The sequence below is a fragment of the Solanum lycopersicum genome, chromosome 9, assembly GCF_036512215.1.
Source record: "Solanum lycopersicum chromosome 9, SLM_r2.1".
NCBI lineage: Eukaryota > Viridiplantae > Streptophyta > Magnoliopsida > Solanales > Solanaceae > Solanum > Solanum lycopersicum.
The window spans coordinates 6,032,542-6,056,698 of record NC_090808.1 but is presented as its reverse complement, the minus strand read 5'-3'; the positions used below and the strand labels follow the sequence as shown (position 1 = coordinate 6,056,698).

At 34.0% G+C, this 24,157-nt stretch overlaps 3 protein-coding genes across 4 annotated transcripts; 1 reads left to right on the top strand and 2 right to left on the bottom strand.

Moving 5' to 3' along the window:
- The first annotated feature begins 201 nt into the window (after positions 1-201).
- On the top strand, positions 202-8,709 carry LOC101255125 (E3 ubiquitin-protein ligase HAKAI homolog). 2 transcript variants are annotated; one of them, XM_004246297.4, is made up of 3 exons: positions 202-875; positions 6,767-6,825; positions 7,491-8,709. In XM_004246297.4, the coding sequence occupies exons 1-3, from the start codon at positions 636-638 to the stop codon at positions 8,464-8,466; spliced, it is 1,275 nt and encodes a 424-aa protein (XP_004246345.1). In that variant the 5' UTR covers positions 202-635; the 3' UTR covers positions 8,467-8,709. The 2 variants fall into 2 exon arrangements, with proteins under 2 accessions (XP_004246345.1, XP_069144967.1); XM_069288866.1 differs by lacking the exon at positions 202-875 and adding an exon at positions 3,627-3,897.
- A 40-nt stretch (positions 8,710-8,749) lies between these two features.
- LOC101255422 (reticulon-like protein B12) lies at positions 8,750-12,336 on the bottom strand. Its single transcript, XM_004246298.5, has 4 exons — positions 11,697-12,336; positions 11,278-11,458; positions 9,412-9,623; positions 8,750-9,331 (listed from the first exon to the last, which is right to left on the bottom strand). The coding sequence occupies exons 1-4, from the start codon at positions 11,761-11,763 to the stop codon at positions 9,162-9,164; spliced, it is 630 nt and encodes a 209-aa protein (XP_004246346.1). The 5' UTR covers positions 11,764-12,336; the 3' UTR covers positions 8,750-9,161.
- A 4,891-nt stretch (positions 12,337-17,227) lies between these two features.
- LOC101255724 (protein TIC 56, chloroplastic) lies at positions 17,228-23,203 on the bottom strand. The gene is made up of 6 exons (XM_004246299.4): positions 22,540-23,203; positions 21,431-21,641; positions 20,178-20,375; positions 19,563-19,845; positions 18,150-18,312; positions 17,228-17,748 (listed from the first exon to the last, which is right to left on the bottom strand). Exons 1-6 carry the CDS (start codon positions 23,008-23,010, stop codon positions 17,545-17,547), a joined length of 1,530 nt encoding a protein of 509 aa, XP_004246347.1. The 5' UTR covers positions 23,011-23,203; the 3' UTR covers positions 17,228-17,544.
- Positions 23,204-24,157: the final 954 nt, after the last annotated feature.

Below are 24,157 nucleotides of genomic sequence, written 5' to 3'. Positions count from 1 at the left end.
ATATTGAAGGAGGTGTAACTCATAACTAATGAATGATTAACTTTTGTGTTGGATTAGTAGTTTATAATTATTAATTAATATAAATATTTTATAACATTTTAATTAGTGCAAGAGCAAAAAAGTAATTCAACTTTACACTTTAGTGCTTCGCACTTATAATAATATATGATAAGAATAACGGGACAAACACCTCTCTTCTTTGATAATCTCCAAAAAATATTTCCATTAACACATAACTTATAAGAAAGTGAAACATCAAAGTCTATGTGTTTCAACATATAAAAATAACATGACGAACACCTTTTTCTTCGATAATCTCCAAAAAGATATTTCAATAAACACATAACTTATATGTAAAAATAAAAATAACGGGACGAACACCTCTCTTCTTCGATAATTTCAAAAAAAACATTGCAGTTAACTTACAACTTATATGTAGTGTATATATAAGAATTACGATTACATGTATCTCTAACTTGTTTTATTAATAAAATATTTAAGGACATAAAATCGATTAATATTTTATAGATATAGATGGATGATATGCATATAAATACAGTTGTTTCAATTATTTTGGGCGCTTAACCCTAGAACCGCCTGAAGTAGGGTGGAGAAGCAGAGTTCATCGGAAAAAGATGCTTCAGATCCGTCTTAGCAAGCCAGCAAATGAGAGTGGCGGGTTGCCTCCTGAAACTGTTACAGTTGCTTGTCCTGACCATCTTGTCATAGCTGATCTTCCGGTAGCCAAGAGCCTTGGTACAGTAAATCCTGCATCTCTGCCCAAAACTGTTGGCCGGAGGTCCCGGCGACAGCTTGCTGACCGAGTACATTTTTGCATCTGCTGTGACTTTCCAATTGCTGTTTATGGACGTCTGGTTAGTGTAGAATAGTATCTACGACTCTTAAAACTTCTGCCTTAATTTTTGTATCAGCTGTGATTTTCTAATTATGGACTTTTGATCAGTAGTTAATACCATCTGATTTTTGTGTCTGTTGTCTTTTTCTAATTGTTATTTGTGAATGTCTGGTGTTTATAGAATGTTCAAGCGTTAACTTTTGCCCTAATATCCTGTGGAAGAGGTGTTTGTTAATCTCTAGACACTGTTCACTATCTGAGTGTACGATATCCTGTGGAAAGCTTCATAGATTGCTGCCCAAAAAAAAGTTTTGAGTTTGGCGGTAGTTATATAGTTATCCCATAAGAACCTTAATAAAATAAAATAAAATAAAAATATCCTGTATGAGCTTCCAAAGCCATTGCTCAACATTCCCAACTGAGTTAGTGAAAATTTGTAGCCTGCCTTCACTGTGAATAACCCCTTTTGTGTTGCCCCAACTTATACTATCATCTGTGTGATTAGAGAAAGTGAAGGACTGCAGTATTTGTAACAAAATTAACAGTTCATTTAGTTCTTCTAAACTGTGTGTGATATTTTCTAAGAGAAATCATCCCATAAATTCCCGATGTGAGAAGAATCCCCGCGTTCCCGTTCACAATCACCAAGTATTTGACTGTGGTGATACAAAATCTAATCCATATGACTCATCTTTCGCCAAAGCCTACTGTATTTTGCACCCTCAACAAATAGGGTCAATTAACTTTATCAAAATCCCTCTCGCATGTCAAGTTTGCATAGAAGTCCAAGAGCTTTTGTCTTTTGTTTCTAGTCAAGCACTTCATTGCAATCAGTGTTGCATCAATGATCTTTTTGACTTGAATGAAAGCACTTTGATGTCTTGAAGCTAGTTTATTAGTCATCTTTCATTATCTTTGCTAGGTGTTCTGCTTCTATCTTATACACACTACCAATTTGCAATCAGTGTTGCATACGAGTGTTTGTTGTTATAGAGGCAAGAAGCTTTGGATTTTTAAAAAAACTTGTATCAGTATATCCAACTAAATTGAGAAACTGTATCCAACAAAATTGAGTGCTTTGTTAACACCTCCAAATGAATGTTGTATGTGTGACCACGGACCTGCCGTAAAATCAATGTATTCAACGAAATTAAGATGTAGTTGATATGAATAGAAGTTGGGGTTGGAGGCTACCATAATCAGATGGAAGAGTATTTGGAGAGGACCGATCCTTAGCAAAGTGAAATGCTTCACTTGGTTAGTCATCAAAAGAACCTGCTTAACTCAAGAAGTCTTAAGAAAGAAAGAAAAACAACTAGTCCCTAGATGTTTCCTATGCAATTTGACTGGGGAAACAACAAACACCTATTCCTACACTGCAAATTCACTATACAGATCTAGAACACACTTCTGACCTTTTAGTTACTGGATCAGGTGGGTGGGGGTGGGGGGTGGGAAAGGGGGGGGGGTTGTTAGCAAGACTCAAAAGAATTGGTGGAAGCTAATACCATCATGCACATGATGGTCAGTGCGGAAGGAAAAATTTGGAGATGTTTTGAAATAGATCTAGTTCCATTCGCAAAGTAAAATTTAATTGTTAAGTATATTTACTGTTTTGGTGTAAATAGCTCTGTATAGAAGATGTAGATCAAATTATAGAATTAATAGGGAGCTTGTAATTTTGGTCAAGGCTGTAAATTTTTGAAGGTGGGCAACATGCCCTTAATACAACTTTACCAATGTTAAAAAAAAAAGGATTCTGTTGATACGATTAAGTTGAGCGAATTGATACAGTGAAACCAACTAGATTGAGTGAACAAATACAACAATATTGCATTGTCATTGATATGACACGAGTTTCAAAAATTTGTATCAGTGCTACGACACAAAAATGTATCAGTGATACAACATGAATTTCAGAAAGATGTATCAGTGATACAACAAGCTTCAAAATTGATGCTACATTTGGTAATTAGTCGAACGACCATTATGTTTGGTAATTAGGCACTAAAGTACCAATGTTTATGAATATTCCTCTATTTTGTAGTATATATATAGACGTAAACCTTTTTAACATGAATCCTAAAATCGAGCATATCAAAATCAAGACAATGAAGCATGAAGGCACATGTCCGTAATTAACTGCAAAGGGGTTTCTTGATTTTCCTTCACTGCAATTTTCAAGTTTCAGCACAGAAGAACAAAGGGACGAACACCTCTCTTCTATCCCCTAAAAACATCTCAACCATTTAACACATGGCTTATGCATGGTGTAAATAATAAAAGAGTTACAACTACATCTACCTCTAACTTGTTTCATTAATAAATATTTACGGACATAAAAGTCAATTAATATATTAGGTATATTTTCATAGTTCAACATTTGAGTGGAACATTCATGCTTTTCTAATATAGATTGATTTATCAATTTGCTTTCTATTTTCATTTGGTTGTTTTTGGGTCAGCCAACTTTGTCCGATTGGACAAGTTATTTTTCATTTCGTCAATTATTAAAATCAGCCTGAGCGGGCCTAAAGTTTTTTCTTTTTAAAAAGACAACAATGACAAAAACATCAAAATAGTAAGTGTATTATTCAATTGCCAAATGTGACAAAAAATGCTTAATTAAGGAATCTAAGTTGAGATTAAAAGTAAAATGCGAGAAACATTAAAAAAAGATTACATTATAAATCAAAAAAAAAAAAAGATTATCATTTATACTATTTGGGGCTTAACCCTAGAGCCGCTTAAATTGAAGTAGGGCGGAGAAACAGAGTTAATCGGAAAAGATGCTTCGGATCCTGCTTAACAAGCGAGCAAATGAGAGTGGTGGAGTTGTTAAGGGGACACCTCCTGAAACTGTTAGAGTTGCTTGTCCTGATCATCTTGTTTTAGCTGATCTTCCTGTAGCCAAGAGCGTTGGTTCTGTAAATCTTGCATCTCTCGTCAAAATTGTTGGCCGGAGGTCCCTGCGCCAGCCTGGTAAACGAGTACATATTTGTACCCGCTGTGACTTTCCAATTGCTGTGTATGGACGTCTGGTCAGTATACAATACAATCTTCAACCCTTTAACTTTTGCCCTATTCTTTGATCTGTTGGACTTCCTAATTGTTGTTTGTGGGCGTCTGGTCATTATAGATTGTTCAACAGTTCCTTTAGTTCCTTCTAATTGGTAGATCCTGTACAACATTAAGTCTGTCCTGTGCAATGTAGGATTCAACATTTGAGGCAATGTGAAATAAATTTGGAAATCCAGCATCAGAGGTGATCTAGGGAGCTATGAGTCTTTCCAAATTTTGATATGATTTTCCTCAAACCCATCTTTTATGTGATATCTAAGAGAAATCATCCCATAAGTTCCTGATGTACTTCCATAATCCAATACCATGAGAAGCCCTAGATAATTTAACACACCAGTAATCTTGTGAGCCATGCTTTGCGCTGACTACTTGCTTCCGAAGAGTATCATCACTTTATCCATATCTGCATAGCCACTTCATTAACATGCATTTGTTGTAAGTTGTCGGATCTTTGATCCCCATGTGTCCTACCTGTTTTGGCATCTTGGCACCCATTTATAAACTGAAATTTGTGCCCCTTACTATTGCTTTCGCAAAAGAATGATATCCTGATTGCCAAATTATCGCACGACCATTCTTGGTATTGGAATGAATGACATCAGATGAGTAGGAATACTATCTAATACACGTTTGATCACAGTGAGTTTTCCTCTCATTGATACGTATTGCAGTTGCCAAGTAGCCATTTTTTCATTGAACTTCTCAAGACTACTTTATATCTCTAAAGATTTGAATGTGGTGCGTAATGTGGCATGCCTTGGTAAGTTGTTGCTAAATGACCATCGTTGCAACAGAGAATTCCTGCCAGTTCCTTCAATTTTTGAAACATCATTGACCTAATATAATGTGCTTTTGAGCATATTTATCTGTAACCCAGAGAGAGCTTCATATATAGACAGTGTAAGGGTAAGATATGAAATATGTGATCTCTCAGCACCACAAAAGATGAGAGCATCATCAACATAAAGTAGGTATGCCACCCACAGTTCCACCAGAGTTAAATCCAACTTTAAATCCTTTGATCTGCTGAAGTTCTCTGGACTATTCAGTAATATGCTGAGCCCCTCCTTAGCCAAAATGAAAAGAAAAGTCTAGAGCCTGCCTTGTGCCCTTTTTTCGATGAGAAGAATCACTGAGTATCTGACTGCGGTGCAAAATCTAATCCATATAACCCATCTTTCTCCAAAGCCAATTTATTTTGCACACTCGACAAATAGGGTGAATTAACTTTATCAGAAGCCCTTTCACACATCAAGTTTGCATAGCATTCCAAGAGTTTTTGTCTTTGTTTCTAGTCAAGCAATGCATTTGCAATCAGTGTTGCATCAATGATCTGTCTGACTTGCCTGAAAACACTTTGGTGTCCTGAGACTAGTATGTCAATCACCATTTCAGTATCTCTGATTGGTGTTTTTGCAACTATCTTATATACACTACCAAGTTGCACTTTCAAGGTCCTGGGGCTTTGTCAGGTGTCCACGAGGTAATGTTTTTCGCGATCTATTCCTCAAATGCACTTTCAAGGTCTACGTTAACCTGAATTTTGTTGGTGGCCAAATTTCAAACCTTGTTAGTGGCCTCTTGTTCTCTCTCTCACTAATGCAATTTCTGATAAAAGTCGAGGATTTCCCCTTTTATCCTATCTTTACCCTCTGTGATTACGTCCTCTATCATCAGTTTGTCAAAGCAGTTGCTCCTTCTATGAGAATTTGCAACTCTTTGAAAGTACTTGATTTTCCAAATCCATGTCCTTGAGCCATAGATATCTTGACACTGTCTTCTGGAGTCTTCTTCAATCTTGGCCCGCTGCTGAAGTCCAGCTTTGATGTCACCATCTTATTTTTCTGTCTTGTGATTGGGCTCTGTGTTAGCAGTTTATTATAGGTTGAAAGTTCATCTAAGGCCATGCTTCTCTGTGCTAACATACCAAACACTTCCCTGTCTTAGCTTGTTCATATTTTTTTTAAGAGTTTTGATACTTCTAGATTAAGATAAAGCCTGGATTGCCGGTCTTATAAATAAATAAAAGGTGGATTGCCAGTGATATTGTAGTCTGCAACCAGCCTTCAATTATGTCTAGAAAACCTTCAATTTGTAGCCACATGTTTTCAAACTTGAAGTAAGAAGGATTAGACCCCACTTGTAGGATTAAACCAGATATGTTGTTGTAAGTATGAAGAATTAGGATCAAACTCACTACGTTCCAGAATAATTGGTCTATGACTGGACTCTAGGAAGATCCAGTTGATTAACAACTTCGAGTTGTTAATTCCATGCTGGTGAGATCAGAAATTTGTCTATGCAAGAAACTTGGGTAAAATCTTCTCCCTTGGACCAAGTGTGGATAGCCTCCCTGATGCCCAGATCCTGCATTATATTTCAGATGCCTTGCATAACCCTGGGTCTCCTTGTACAAGAGTATCTTTCACTTTTGAAATCTAAACATTTAAGTCGCTTCCAATTACCCATTTTTCTTTCCAGATGACAACTATTTCCTATGTTTTATGTATGTCGCATATTCCAGAACTTGTGTTTGTTTTAATGATGATGCATTTATTGAATAACTTGTCCAGTTTCATACACTGTCTGTTTAATGCTTGTTCCTATTATCTTGTGTGTAATGTGGCAAGTCTGGCAGAACATTTTCTTGTTACTACAAAATGGCTGTATGTCATACACTAACTGGGTTATGCTTTTGAAAGCTGGTGTATGACTCATGTTGGATGACATTATCAATGTTATGAACTGTTGAAACACATTCACTTTTATACTTACTTCTCTCAACTACATTTCGAGTCAAAATGATCTTTACTATCTTCTTTTTTGCAGAGTCCATGTGAACATATCTTCTGCTTAGATTGTGCCAGGACCGACTCTGTCTGCTACCTGTAAGTTCATATCCCGTTTCTCCACTTTTAAGAGTGATAATATCATTCCTGTAGGATATAAAATTATCAACTATGTATCAAATATTATTTTGGACATCCTCACATTTAAAGATGGCAAGTCAAAAGGATTGCTAACAATATAGTGATTTATAGGGGATATGCTGCTGGTAGCAGCATTGGGGTACTATAAGGTGTATGCTTTAGGTCTTGGCTGTTCTACTTAAATCTGAATTTCTCATTGATATTGTCAGGTCATGTTTCAGTATCATATCTCTGTTGTCAGACCTGAAATTTCCTTTTTTGTCAAGTAGACATCTTAGTTTTTTAGTTTAATCCTATATCAGCTTGGGCTAGTTTTCGAAATACCATTTTATTAGAAATTTTCTTCCAAGTTAGAGAGATGTTGTTCCTATGAAGAGCTTCATCAGCCCTTGTTATGGCAGATGATTGATTTTAATTCTGTCTGGAAATTTTGGAATTTCATCGAGAGAATTTGAGATTGTCATGATAAGCATCATCTAGAGATTTCTTATGCATCTTTATTCAACTGTATTGCTACTTAATTGTTTGTGAGTAAACTAGGTTGGTTAGTTTGGCTTTACCTGTTCCATACTTGTTTCACTGATCTAATGGGTACGTTGTGAACTACATTTTTTTTGTTTCAGCTGTGATGAACGCATTCAGAAGATCCAGACAATAAAAATGTTGGAAGGGGTCTACATCTGTGCAGCTCCGCATTGTTTCAAGTCCTTTCTGAAGGAGACTGAGTTTGAATCTCATATTCATGAGACTCACAGTGATCTTCTTCGTTTAGAGAATGATGGGAACATTTCAGAATATGCCAGTGCTAGAAAGCCTGCAGCATCTGAATCTACAGTGCAAGCAGCACCTAGGCCCATATTTTCTCCTGGTTCAGGTTCCCAGGCACATGATCGGGAAGACAAAGGTCATCATTCTCAAACTAGAGACCAACAGCTCCCTAGGCCTTTTATGCAACAAAAGCCACCTTTCACTGGTTCAATCCAAAGTCAGCCACTAGATCAACAGTTTGATAGTAATCCTCCTCCAGGCTTTGAAAGGAACCGGTTGCCTCAGCAAGGTTTTGATGCTCAGGGTTCATTTCCAGTGCACATGCCCCAACCTCATGGCTTTGCAGTGCCTGTGAGTTCGAATCCAGGCTTGGCTCATCAATTTGGTTATCCTCAGTTTGCACCTGAGGGAGCCCAACCATTTTATGGTGCTGCTTCAGTTGAGATGCCTAGGCTAGACTCAACTCCTGAAAGGGGATCAGAACAAGGGTCTTTGCTAGGTTTTCCACCTGGTGCTGCAGGAAATAGGAATTTTCCAGAAAATTATCCTCGACCATGGAATATGGGGCAGTTGGCTGGGCAGTCAAACCTGCCACTTCCGCTGTCAGCCAACAGAGGATTGGAAGGTGGACAGAGTAGTAATTCCATGGACACCAGAGATAGCAAGGGTATATTGATGTCACAACCTGCGTCCCTCCAGCCGCCCCTACCTCATCACAGGTCACAACTCCAAAGAGGGGGCAGAAACTATTCTGGTGATTCAAGTCATGGTGGACAGGGCTATGGTTGGCAACATGAGAAACATGGTAATTTCAGAAGCAACCAGGACTAGTTATGTTCTTGTCATCCGGCCATCTTTTCTTTTGAAAGAACAGTTGCGCATTTTGTTATTGCCTAGAGACTGCAGTGTATTTTACTTTCTAAACTAGCAACAATGTTTTGTTAAAAGCTGAAACAGTACCTAGCTTCTTGTTCAAACAGTAGCATGGATGTCTTCTGCTTGAGAAGTCATTCAAGATTTGCAGCTTCTTCTAAATTGAGGCCAGTAATTACATATTTGAACTATTTTCCTGAAGTATCCATGCATTCTCAATTATAGTAGTATATATGCAAACTTCATTTAACAATATGATATATTACTGTAGTTCAATCATACATATCTATCATGTTGCAAGCTTACAACTTGGTCAAGACCAACTTACAATAGTTAGCTCTGCAATAAAATGGATGTACATAACCAATCGATCTACAACGCTTCAATCCCAGACTAGTCTTTCGTATCCATTTAAGTTCTTTGTCTTGGTTCCAATTCAAGAAATGTTTGTACACAATATGTCCAAATTACAATCTCTCATATCTTGGTGACCTTTGCTCGCCATTCACTTCCGTCGAGAAAGAGAAAAAAAGGGAAAGAAAACAAGATATATGGCAAAGGTTATTGAAACCCCAAAACAACCTTACCCCAATCCCTTCTTTTTAAAAAAAGAAGTTGAAAAAAAAACTTCAACACAAATAGAGAAAATGGTTTTAGCTTAATTTCTTCTTTTCCAAACTTAATCTTGAAACCTTGTTAACACACACTGCATCAAATTTACGATACAACAGCCACAATTTCCTGTATGCCATTAACACATATGCATCAACTTGGTCTTCATACTTCTCATAGAGTGCAGGAACTGTAAGAACAATCACAAGGCCTGCAAAGATAAAGAACATCAAAGTCAGTTTCTGTTGTCAAGAGAACACTTTGTTTCAAGAATTAATGGGAGTAACTTACTAGTGTAGCCCAATGTGAGGAAATCGGTCAAGCCCCCAACGACTGATACCAGCATCAGCCCCGCGGAGACCTTAACATACATATTTGTGTCCTTACCAAGGGCAATATCCTCAGAAACTGACAGTATCATGTTGATGTGATTGCGGATGAAATATGCTGCTTCATTTACCATTTCTTCAGAGAGATACAAATGCGGCAGAGGTGGAGCTGGTCTGTTGCAATTATTTTGGACAAGATTCGATCACAAAAAACCAATGACTATAATCTAAGAAGGTTCATTACTAGATAAGTTGATAATAATATCATGAACTACATTCTGATTGCACTAAAAGGTCTCAAAATAAAATAGTTAAACTATGAAGAAATCTACAAAACATCATAGTTAGAAAGTAATCTCAATGAATAGGCAAGTAGCTGACTTTCTTGAAAGACATTTTTCCAACCCCATCCTTGTTTTTTGTGTCTTTTTTTCTTTTTACCCTTGGTATATAGACTAGCTTGTGCTCACCTTGACTACTCTAACGGCTACCTGCTACCTCGTCCCAACACAGGTACCGGGTAACTCCACACCCACGAGGCTTGGACATCGTAAGGAAATCACCTATTGTTTTGTTTTTTATGTGATTTATTTGCTTGTTCTCCAAACATCCCATCAAAGATCAATAATAGAAGTCCTTGTCCAAGCAACGTTACCAACATCTATAAGAGCTTATAAAATATTGAACTATCAGCTAATTTTTCTCTAGAAAGCTGTTCTACTATACAGTAATAAGAAATTAAACATTTCTTCGCACCCCATTGGCCTTGAAACTGTTGGAAAATAGAGTTCCCACAAATGTAGCATGTTTGAAAGGGTTCTAGTGCTTAATACAGGATGATTTTAAAAAGGAGACTTGTAAATTGTGATAGGTGCTACGTGTGTGAGAAATGACTCGGGAGTGCAACATTTGCTCTTGCACTGTCTAGTGTCCTTAAGAGTTGGTGTATGCTTCCATGTCTTCTTGGAGTAAAAGAGATGATAACAATGTCCCGGACACAACTATTATACTGTTGGAAGAGACAAAAAATACAGACAAGCAAAATAGGTCCAGAGTCCAGACACTCTTCATCTGTAAAAGAGAAAAATCCAGAAAGCTCTGATGGTAGGACCTCCACCCCCCTTCCCCGAACCACCACACAGGAACACACACAAAGCTGATTTAATGAGCAGATTAATAAATGTCAAGAAAAGTTGTCCGAGATAATCAACACAACAAGAAATGAAACAGCAACAATGGTCAAAGGGGCATAACTAGAAGCGTTTATGTTACTTGACCGATGCATTTTATTTCATTTAGCATTTGGAAATAACTCGCATGTCACCCTCCGATAGAACCTCCTCTCCTCTACCCATCCCCCAGGGAAGCACAAAAAGATGAAAGTCTTCCTGAATTTTAGACAATGTAAATCATTTTGGTTTGCTACATGTCAATATCTTGCTTCCTTTCTTTTATTCAAGTAATCAAGCATCTATAAAGCAGATGCGGATCCCCATATGAAGCAGCAAATATCCGTTGAATCGCCTTTCCGGATAATAACCTGTCAACATGGCAGGAACTTAACCCCCTCTCGCAGAGATTGCCATACTCTTAAAGCTACATGGTACTCTTAATCCAAATCACGGAAGTTTGAGTACCCCATATTTTCGATTAAATTACTTATACCAATGCTACTACATACATTAAACCAAGTAAATAACGCTCATCAAAATTGTATATCACAACTGAGATATAGGAGATCATTCACTTTGTCTATACTCATCAAAACCACAGACAGCTAAACACGAAAAAACATATCATAAAGCATTTGCATAAGATTGGCATTTACCTGTTAAGAATTGCAGCTGATTTAGACCATAGAAACAAAATGGCAAACAGCAGAAAGAAAACACTTGAGACTAATGATAGAAGTGTATAACCAGATCTCTCAAACACCACCCAAGCAAACAATGTTACTACAAGAATTCCCACTGTCACATCTTTTCGCCTCCATAGAACAACATCAGCAACTGTTTCAAACAAACTACAACTGGATCAAACACAAAATATAACAAAAAAACTCCTTCAATTACAAGAACAAATTTTTTATCACAATTTCAACAAAAATTTCATCAATCCCATGTCAAGAACTCATTTGCATTTGTGATAAACATGTAAAATCAAATTCCAGATAAACCAAATTCTGAACCTAAATTCTTCATCAAACAAGAGCTGGGATGATCAAGAACTTGCATTAGGTGGACTTACCAAAACTTCCTCCAAGGATCTGATGAAGACTTCTCTGCCTATTAAACAATTTATCAGATGAATCCATTTTTCAACAATTAATAAAAAAAAAAAAAAAAAAGACAACCCCAACTCCAAGAACTCAAATGAAAACAACTTCTTCACAAAGAATCAATCTTTTGTAACTTTAGTCAAAATTTGTGTATACTTCTTCACCATAAATCAGTCTTTTCCTTCTTTATGAGATACCAAAATGGATAAATACAGAGATATGGTATTAGTGGCACCAAGAATCAATCTTTTCCAGCCTAAAAGCTTGAAAACATACTCATGACATTATTTTCTGCACTATTTTTTCAACCCCAAAAGAAATAAAAGAAAAGTAGGAAGTGGGGGCTGGCTAGTTCAACTAGTGTTTGCCTTTGGAGAAGTAAAAGGGATAAAAAGAATAGAAGAAAAATGGGAAGACAAAGACATTCCCCTCTGTATCTCACAGCTAAGCAATGTCATGTGGGCTGCTGATGCTGTTTTCTTCTGCCTTTGTAAATAGTAATTTCAACTAGTATAATTTTTATAGTCTTCCTAGTACTCCTCTTTTTTTTTTTCAACTACTAGAAGTTTGATGGTAAATGATTTGGGCATTGAATGGAATAATTTGTGTAGAAGAAAAAAAAAATTCTAAAATAGAAGTAGATCTAACTTTCTTAAAAATTATAAATGAATTTAATTTATGTTAACATATAAGATGATAACTTTAGGAATCTTTAGTTTAATTTATATCAACATATAAGATGATAACTTTTAGGAATCCTTAGATAAATAGTTGGTTGGGTGTGCATCCAATTTGATTTATCGATTTTCAATTTCAAAATATATTAAATTATAGTTAAAATTGATTTGGTGTATCGATTTTTGATCTATTGAAGAGTTTGATTGCTATTTAACCAATAAGAAAATGTTCATAAAACAAATATATGATTTCTCTAACAATCTGGCGTGATAGGACAATAAAGTGACTTTACGTAATGCTCATAAAATAGAAATAATAGTAACTAACATGAATAAGGTTACAAAAGTACAACACAAATAAAAGAATAATTTCCCTAGATAATCAGTCATCTTTTAGAAATTACCTAGAAATATTACGTAAAGTTTTTTTAGGACTACAATATCACCTAACTTTACCTATTTTCCTCAAAATATATTTGACACAAAAAATACATTATATCTCTTCTACTAGGAGGTCATGTCACATTATTCATTTTTTTATTATTAAAAGTTTTTAATTTTTTTTGGAAAACCCATTTATTATACTCAATAAAAAAAGATTAAATAAGGAACTATATACGAGTTCCTTCGATTCTTCAAAAAAAAATATTTGGCTTCCTCTGGTTCATCAAGGAATAAATTAACGAATTTTCGTAAGGAACTGTCTCCTAGGTGGCTTGTCAACCAAAGAAATCGGCACGAGCTAAAATTCAAGTTTTCTTTTGATTCTTTTATTTTTAAAGTATAAATTGTGAAATAATTTGAATACTTAACATGATAATTGAGTAACTTTCTTAAAATTTAGGGGGTTTTGCTTGCTTATTTTTGAATCAGATATTTTCTTTGTTTGAATTTGCCTAAGCTTTAAACAAATGTTTATAGTTTGTGTAAAAATCTTTTTATTATTATTATGAGCAAGAAAAGTTTAATTTTTTACCGTGAACAAGCAACAAATGTTTAGAGTTCGAGGAAAAATTAACGTTCCTAATATCTATTTTATCTCTAAATATTCAACTAAATATATTGTCTTCTTCATCAGTTTCAAGGAACTAATTTAATTTTTTTCTCGATAGCAAAACTATATTCCTATATGGATATAGCGGCAAATACTCGTAAATAAAATATAGGATAAAGATTTTCGCTGTAAAATTGAAGCAACTAGATTTTCATAGAGAATGGATTAATGGTCTCTTATAGATAACATTAAGATTAAACAAGTTGTCATTTACAGAATTAGAAAATTATTATTAATAAACTAAAAAATGTGACATGACACCCTAGTAGGACAGAGATAATATATATTTTTTGTATCATGTATATTATGAGGAAAATAGACAAAGTTGGGTGATATTGTAGTCCTAAAACAAACATAAGTGATATTCCTAGTTAATTTTTCAAACATGAGTGACTATCTAGGGAAATTACTCTAAATAAAAGAAGTGAAAATTGTATGTTATATCAACTATTTTTCAAATTAAATGCTACAACCATAGTTTATTTTAATTGTAATTCGCAACAAACATTTCATTTTTTTGCCATTTGATTTGGTATACAATTAGTCATTCTATACATTTCGGTATAAAATGTGTTTGTATTTGTATAAAGCGAGAGAAAAATGTATATACAAATACATATATTTTAAACATATACACTTATAATTATACAAATACAGATCTTATTTTACAAACTATAATGTATAAATGAATTTTATACAAAACTGAATAATTTGTATAAAATTGGATGTTTGTAACGAACCATACAAATCAAAAGCTCCATAACAAACATAAAATTTGTTATGAAGTGCAATTATGCAAACTATACCAATAACATACAAATATGATTTTTACGTTTGTTATATGTGAAAGTTACTCAAAAAAGAATTATGAAGATAAAATGAATTAAAGTCTAAAGGGCAAATATAATACTCTGAACAAGGTATTAATATTAATATTTAATATTTTATGTAGGGGTAAAATAGTAACTTGCTATAGCTTAATGAGCTGTTTGTTTATCCAATAATTCAATATTTAAAAATGAAAATCAAACCGATAATTTGATATTTTTTAATAAAATCATTAAATACTTATTAGCTACTAAACCAATAACAATAAATTAATAATATTTTTTTTTGAATTTATTGATCGATTTAATTTTTGTTCATCTCTAGTTAGTCAAATCTGCTAATTATATTGTTTTTAGGATACACAAAGTTTACGTGATTATATAAGATACTTAGGTGTTTCAAACATCTCAAATTGATACGATTTAGTAAATTCAAGTCAAAGTTACAAAGATATTAAGTATCAATTGCACAATTTTGATACCAAAATTCTTTAAACTTTTTTAAGCTGCTAATAAGTTTCAAGAAATTATTATGTACATGAAACACAATTACATCCACAATATCAAAACTGTATATAGTATATATTATTGATAGAAAATACAACATCTGATACTCTATTATTAGTAGATACAAAATTTATAACAAGATATCATGTATATGATATATCATTGCTTCAAATGATACATTTTTTACATGTTGTCTCTTTTAACTTTGGCACATATCTATTGATGCTACTATTCTATCCCATACAAAATTTACAAAACAATTAAGTATTAGACACAAAATAATGTATATTAAACTAAATTTATCTATAATTAAGAATCAAAAAATGTAACTAGAATTGAAAACATAACATTTTTCATTTAATGAATCATAAAATATTAAACTGGAAGTACTTCATAAAGTACCAAATTTGAGAATTAGTAGATATGAAGCATAATACTTCTCAAAAGCAAGCATCAAGAGTCTTACGGGAAGAAAGTAAATGCTTGCGTCCCATTTTTCACCTTCAACACACAACTGCACTTGTTGTTGCATCAAAATTTTGTATCTCTTCATCATTTTTATCCAATGTATCAATAATAGTGGATAATACAGAATTCTACCTCATGTTTCTTAATTTCTATGTACAATTCACCCTCATATCATTCTGAATACACAATTTAGACGAATTACCCGATCTTGATGCTTTTTTTTCAATTCATCAATACCCAATTCAGCTGCAATTGCTGAAATAAGTTATGAATGAAAGATTTTCTCCAATCACTATCACATCAATTCTTTGTCGATCATATCTAACATCACTTTACCATAATTCAGAATGCCTTAACAAGATCGAAGTATTTATTTTGAATCTTCGTGAAATTGCGTTCCAAAATTGTTTGAATCAAACTTTTACTTTTTTTTAAGAACAGGAAGAAGGTTTCACAATTTGAAATTTAAAAATTATAATTCAATTAGAGTTTTATGACTGATTGGTTGTAGGAAGAAACGTACGTGTGATTTGTGGGAATCAATTAATTTCTATTTTTAATCCCTTATTTAATGCTTAAACTGATAACAACAACTTAATAATTTAAGTATCAGGCCATAATTTAAAGTATCTTACTGCAATATTATGTACCGAGAAACACTAAAAAAAGAGATTTTTGGTAATTAATGAAAGAGTAGGGATAAAAAGTAATTTCTTTCTTATACAATGTGATTTGCCTAATATTTACAAATAATAATGGAGCCTCATACAACGATTGTTGATTGGACCTTTACCATTGTAAAAAATTTCCAAAGTCAATAGTGGACAAGTATTAACAAATAAGAGGAATATTTATTTTGTTATTTTCTTCCCCCAAGTATTTCAGCCCACTGAAATAGATAGGCATGTTCCATGTTTGGTATCCCCAAAAATATTGTTTGAAAACTGATAGGGATTCATGAGTTTGGACGAATTCATTTGTTTTTCTGTAGATCTTATATCTCTATTAGAATATTATATTATATTATATATATATATATATCGATTTTTTTCAGTTTATATTTTTAAAACCGGAAACCAAACCAAACAAAGCAATTTATTAATTTAAAACTAATCCGAAAAACAAAAAATCAATTTAATTTTATTATTCAACTTAATCCGAATAGTGCACACCCCTACAACTAGTACTAGTTGTAAGAGGGGATTATTTATTGGCATAATACATATATTGGACTCTAAAGATTACTTCAAATTTTAACTTTGACCTCCAACTTTCATAATGTACAAACAATCACTTTAACTATCCAACTTTTAAATAAATAAACACATGAGTCCTACATGACACAATACACGTAGGATACCATGTAAGACAAAAAAATGACATGCAGGACATGTGTATCTATTTATTCAACTTTTATATAAGTTTAAGTGTCTACTTGTGCACACTCAAAATTAAAAGACATAAATGCAATTCGAAGCCAAGTTTAAAAACACATTTATGTATTATGCCTTATTTATATTGTGTCTCATGGGAATGTTAAGATTTAACAATTGAGCCCTTCAGCCAAATTTATCCTAAATTCATTAATGCATTCATCTTCTCAAACTTTGGATCCATCACGTGACTAGCAAACATCTCTAATAGAAAAAAAAAACAATATATAAACATGAACATTAACTTGGTTTCAGCGGATAACTATGCCCTTCAACTTTGAGTGTGTACAAATAACACTCAAACTTATAAAAAAATTAAACAAGTAGACACATATGACATACATAGTATAATACATGTAGGACGCCACAATAGGACATAAAATTGTCATATAAGATGAATGTGTCTATTTGTTCAATTTTGCACAAGTTTAATTGTTTACTTGTGCATACTTAAAGTCAATGATCATAGTTTTCAGCTGGTGCCAAGTTAAAGATTATATTTATGTATTATGCCAAATATAGAACAAGGGAATCTTTTCCTTAAATTGATGTTAGATACATCCTCCACTTACTCTAGCAATTGATAAAACCTGGAAACAATAATCATTAATAATACAATATGCTTTAAAATAAGTGAACCCAATAAAGGAAAGCTAGTGTTGCTATTTGTAACCTACAAAAAGAACTAACTTATAACACAGCAGAAGTCTGTTAAATGCCAAATCTAGCAGGTCCTAAATTGCATCAGCTCCTTACCATATTAAGGCATTCAATATACAGAGACATCTGAATTTTGATTTACAGAAAAAGACTTCTTTGAGTTCCAAATTAGTTGAGATGAACCAGGAATGTTACTCATCATCATTTCGAGTTCTGCCAAACAATGCAATTTCCTCCTCGGCCATCTTTTTTGCAGCCCTCTTCTGCATCCTTCTGGTTTCTCTGGCAGCTGAATCAATTTGAACTTTCTCCATTACTGTACCAAAACCGGGAACTGTCCTGTTCAGCTTGTTGTACACTCGTACACTGAGGTCGTGGAATATTTGAAACAATCGCTGTGTCGAAGGAAAAAAGTGTCAATATTTTGACCTTATTGATCAAAATTAGAATGAAAAATACTCATTCTAGGACATTGCACTATAAATAACCTGTGCGAAATAGAGATCAGGCTTTTCTAAAGGTACATCAAAACTTGCCTAGTTCTAATCTAAAACTAGGAGATCAAAATCATATGAATCCACATATGACATAATGCACCAAAAAGTAGTAATACATGGACACTAACTTGTCAAAATACACACCACAAGATGACAAAAAGCCAAAAGTCAAATTCCGCAACTAACATACGAAAAAAGAAACTTGTGTTTCACAAGATCATAAAAAGGCCAAAAGTCAAATTCAGCAACCAACATACGGAAAAAAAGAACTTTTTTTTACGTTGGGATAGAGCACTTACAATGACATCCTTATTCCATTCAGCGATATATGGAGGGCCTGTTGTGTATGAACCAAGAGGCTCGCGGTACCATTCACCACCATATGTTATTTGATCCATGGCTTGTTCAACACTTAGAACCTCCCATGGCCTCAATCCAGGAATAACCTTCTCTAGTTCTTTCCTGTTTCATGCAAATGACCAGCTCAGTTATCCGATTATGAATCAACCAATAAAACTTTTGTAAAAGGACTCAAGTAGTTGATACAACTGACAATCTTCCTTTTTAACGAAACTATTCTTTCGCCTTTAACTAAAGAAAATCATAAATTAAAATAGTGATATAAGGAAATTGATAGTGTTTCAGAACAGATACAATAACAATTGGTTAATGCAAAGATCAAATGATCATGCATACTTCTTCACCAACTTAGTAATAACATATGCATCGCCCTGGTGTGACGGTTTTGCTAAAGGAATCTAAACTGTTGTCTGTGAATGTCAAAATATGGATCAGCCCACTGCAATACTTCCCATGAAATGAATACACATGATGTCACTGTAGACCAGAAACAGAAATATACATATCTAAATTCTAAAAGTGCCTTGCACTTTTATTTTTTGGTTGATGAGCAGAATATATACCACTCTTTCCATAAAGTAAACATCCTTTAGTTATAATTTGTAAGAATGTATATCCTACAGCATACTGCAAACAAGCATTGCATTTGATAATATTGACAAATGGAGATAAAAACAGGGTTGTGAAAGGTGAGCCCCTTATCGCCTTTGGCGAGAGGCAACGCGACAAGGCTGAGGCGACAGAGGCGTCACCTTTTAAAAATAAAACAGGCCTGATTTACTAATTAAAAGGCAATATTAGGGTTTATTTGGTGTTTTGGACAAACAAAACTCTCTTCTCTCTTTGTTCTCTCCAGTTCGCTTCGCGACCTTCTTCTTCTTTCTTCTTCGGTTCTCTGCTTCGTGAATTCATCAACTATGTTTTTAGCACTTTCTTCTTCTTCTTTCATGCTCTGTTTTGAAATTTCTGTCCGCACTCAGCACTCAGCAGTGTGCAGTCTCTGGTTTTTTAGAGTTCTAGTATTGCTTGTCAATTGTCTTGTGAATTATTGAGTCATTCAAGTTCTGGACTTTGGTATCTACTATCTACTAGTAGTTTCTGAACTGAAATATTTGTTAATATGTTATTGCTATTGTTGACGTTTTGGATATTTATATATGCAATTAAATATTTTAAGTTCCTGGTATTAATTGGTGCCTCAATTCAAAAAGATGAGTGCCTCGTTGCTCGCCTTGCCACAAGGCGAGGCAGACCCTTGTCGCCTATCGCCGTCCAAAACACTTGATGAGCAATAAGTTTCTGACATCAACAGTAGAAAGAAAAATGTTGCAAAATGAAATGATTCTACATACCTGAGATCTTTTGGGATATATTTGTTTGGCATGTGGTCAGCCTCCAAAATTGATGTCAGCTCTGAGCCACTAGCCCAAAGAAACATGGTATGACTCGGAATCCTTACACCAGGCCAGACACCATCATTTGCTTCTAGCACAGCCAAATCACGCCTTCTACTTTCATAAGCTTCTTCTTGCATCTGCTTATATGTCTTTGGCTCATGTCCTCTGAGAGGAACCCAAGGAGGTATACCCTTTTGTAGTTTGTGAAGGAGAGCAGTAGCAGCAGCACCTAGTCTAACTGCACTTCATCCAAATAAATGCAAGGGATCAATCATATGACAACATGGACCTCAACGTAGATGGAATGAGAGAAACAAAACCAAATACGAGAACTACTGAATAAGCACAAAAGTAACATAGCATGCTGATAAACATCTGAAGACGAATACGTAAAAAATTTAAAAGCTTGCTGGGTGTAATTTATGTTTTACTGACTAAATTCATATGAGCATATCCTTCAGAATGCCAGGGTTTCTAGAAAATCTCTCTTTTCTGATGAATTTATAGTTGAAAAACTAACTATATGCAGAGTAATCTTCATATGTTGTGAGCATTATTGCAAAGACAAACCTTCCCAAGTGGCAATTGCTTTTTCCAGACCATATACCATTCCGATGGGAGCCCATTCATCCATATCCTCACCCCAAATGAAGGTGTGCTTATCAATAATTCCAGCACCCCAAGCAGTCTTAAGCTGTATTAATTCCATAGGTCCCCTCGAACGACCTAATCGATCCTTGTAGAACCACCCACCGCTCTTCATAATGACTGGAATTCAATCATTATAACAACAGTCAGCAGTTGAAAAATAAGGATAAACAACAAAACCAACGAGTATGACAGTCTTGTTGTAACCAGCATAGCACCAGATTACCAAAGTGCAAGCTATTTAGCTTCAAATTAAAAATTAAGGTAAGTCATGATGAACTAATAACAGAAAACTAAGAATATAACTAACACATAGCACCAGATCACTCTGAACTAACAGATAAGCTAGCTTATCATAATAAGCTAATAGAACACGCTAGTTGGAACTATAAACAAACAGTTTGAGAGTAACAGATAAGCTACAAACCTTTTGAATGATATGTTTCAAAGACAACAGTGCCATCATAGTGATTTTCCACTAGGTGCATGTCGAGAACTCCTAGGTTTTAGTTCGCTTCGCCAGCCAGTAGGAATTTGTATCATTTTCTTTTCTTTTTTTTTTGAAAATGGTAATGGTGTATTCTTCAGCATTAAAGAGATGCTGGTGACCTGTATCATTTTCTTTGCAATTATATTCACTCAGATCAAATGAGAGAATGTGTGTTTTCATCACTCTAAGATCTTCTACCAGAGGGGATTTAGCAACTTTTGCTCTACCCCCTCTCAGATATGAGGGATTTCTAACTTCACAGTGCTACCATCAAAAACTATTTAATATAACAAGAATGCTTGATAAACTAACAAGTAAACACCTTGTTTTTGTCGTCAATTACAAATGAAATCAAGAACATTGTTTCTTTAGATGCCTACTGTCCAGAAGAAATCAAACAAAGACAACATATACACTACTTAAAACTTGCAAGTATCAAAAGAGCAGAATGTCCATCAAGATGACTGAATGAATCTATATGAAAAGCAGTACCAGCAGCTAATTCAAGATAAAAATCTCCAACCTATGCACCCTTACTAATTATCCCATTATTCATAATTTAAGGAGCCAGAATCCTCAGCAGTCCAAGGTGTACAAGACAAGTGAGCACAATATTTTGCCAGTAATTGGAAGAATAGCATAATCTTGACCGTATTAAGTGTAGAATGAATGTAAGCAAACTTACAATCATGATATCGCTTTTCAAGCCTTTTGTACCCAATAGCCTGTGCAGCATCAATGGGCCTTCCGGGTGGGTATGGTCGCTGGCGAAATCCCCAAAGCCCAAAAAAGAACTGCCTTGCAAAATCCCAAAATTTATCATCTGATTCCTTCTTTGTCTTTATCGCTTTTCTAGGCATTGGCCTCCCATCCAATCCAATGACATTTGGCACTGCCTTCACATAAATCAATCTCAGTAGGGAAATTCTTGAAATAGAATGGACATAGGTATACCAAATAATCACACCCATGATAATGTTAAAAATCTATTGTTGAACTCTCTTTTTTATTTTTTAACAATTATGACTTAACAAAATAGATTTACTTTAAACATATCATAGAAAAAGAACTTCAAAAAGTGCCATATGTTACCTTTAGACACCAACAGAAGACTCTCAGTCTCTCACTTGTAAAGCTATATCACACCACAACATGCCCAATGTAGTCCAACAAAGTAGGGAATGAGAAGATAGAATGTACGTAGACCTTAACACTACCTTAGAGGTAGAGAGTCTCTTTCCTCTAGACTCTCGGCTAAAGAAAAAAGCTAAATCACAATAGTCAAACATAAATTATATCATGTCGCATTTCATGTGACTATCATATTGCCAAAGTAAATATCAAGATAGTTGCTTTTACTAATTTGAGAAACAAACAATACATAAAACTACAAACTCGAAATGTTAAATGAATTGAAAATTTTTAGAATTCATAATGTGGTATAAAGTGAAATTTAAGTTTCAATTCCTACTTCACAATTTTCTTCCATTACTTACAAACAAGTTCCACAACTAACAATCCTAAGCTAATTCAGGTTCACTATATGAACAAATTAATTCTCAATACAATCCTAAAGCTAATTCAGGTTCACTATGTGAACAAATTATCTCAATATCTAGATTGGACCTTTTTCATTCGATGCTTGATATTTGGATTCTCTAACACTACGAATTCTGCAAATTTTTCACTAAACTACAATATAACAGCTTAAAAAAAGACTCTTTTCTCTGCTACTTCGATAGTCATTGAGCTAAGAATAAATACAAACTACACAGAATGTAATTTTCCGAATACCTGCCACAGTTTCTTATCTTCCTTTCTATATGGAGTCGAATTCTCTTGAAGCTCAAGCTCATTGATTTTATCAGCAATTTCTTCAGCTTGGAGCAAGAACTGAAATACTGGGTTTTCCCGAAACTCAGCGAACCACTTCTCATTCTCCTCAATCTCTTCCTTAGTTGGGTTCTCCTTTTTCTCAATAAAGGGATCCTCATTCATAATCCGCTCAACTTCTGGAGAATGTCTAAAGTCGGGTCGGGTCTCACACTCCCAATAGAACTGGTCCAGCATTTTCCGGTAATGACCTGGTTTTTCAGGAGCTGATTTGGGTTTTCTTGAAAATGGATTTGAAATAGCTGCAAAAGGTGGAGAATGTTGACGGGATTTTAGGGAATCAAAGTGGGATAGAAGATTCATTGGTTGAAATGGTGTTGAAGGTTTGTTGAACCAGTTATTGTTGAATGGATTGAAATTGAATGACGCCATGAATGAATAAATGGAAACTTGCTGTATTAATATGAAGTTTAAGGTTTATCGGGTTTGAGGTTTTAGATGGATATGGAGAAACAGAGTATTTGAAAAAGATGAAGCTGTGCGGAGTGACTGAGAAGATGAAGAAGACGAGGGAGATGTGGCCGGCAATGTATCTTTGCCTATTGAAAGTTGTAAAGCCCAATATTAAGTGATTCTTCTTTACAATTTATCAAAAAAAAAATGTATTGGATTCTAAACTTGGCTTCAAATTTTAATTTTGACCTCCAATTTTCATAATACACAGACAGACACTTTAATATTTCAACTTTTAAATAAATAAATACATGAGTACTACACGGCAAAATACATGTAGGACGTAGGACAAAAAATGACATGTAGGATATGTATGTCTATTTCTCCAACTTTATACAAGTTTAAGTTTCTACGCACACAAAGTTGAAAAGCATAAGTATGATTTGGAGTCAAGTTAAAGGGCATATACATATTATGCCAAAAAAAAAAACACCAAAAATCAAGTTGATTTTCTAAACACCTTGTTTACATAGTTATCTATATTGTATTGTATTATTAAATTTATAGCAATGGAAAATATTATCAATATTGTATGGAGCATCATCATATACTATTTCGAAACCTAATTTTTTAATTTTAAAAGTAATACTAACAGAAAATGATTCAGTAATTATAAAAAGAATATTGTATGGAGCATCATATACTATTTCCAAACCTAATTTCTTGATTTTAAAAATAATAGTAAAAGCAGAAAATGATTCACTAATTCTTAAGAAAATAGTGGTAAGGGACTAGAAATATATGCGGATAATATTGTTATAAATCGATTATGAAGTGTTTATTTCTACGTTTCTTTTATATAAAACGTATTGATTCTTTTTAGTTAAGTACTATTAGGAAATATTGATAGTTTTAAGATTTAAAATTGCGTAGGTAGAAACACCAACTTTCTTGTTTTTCAATACTTTTAATTATAACATTCTTGTAAAAAAACAAAACTTTTAGCTTCACATTAGATATCTCAATAATTCTTATTTATATTGCCAAATGTTACTTTAGTATAAAGAAAATCTTAGCCATTTGTTTTAACACACTAAATTGATATTTGTTGTCAAAAAACTTAATT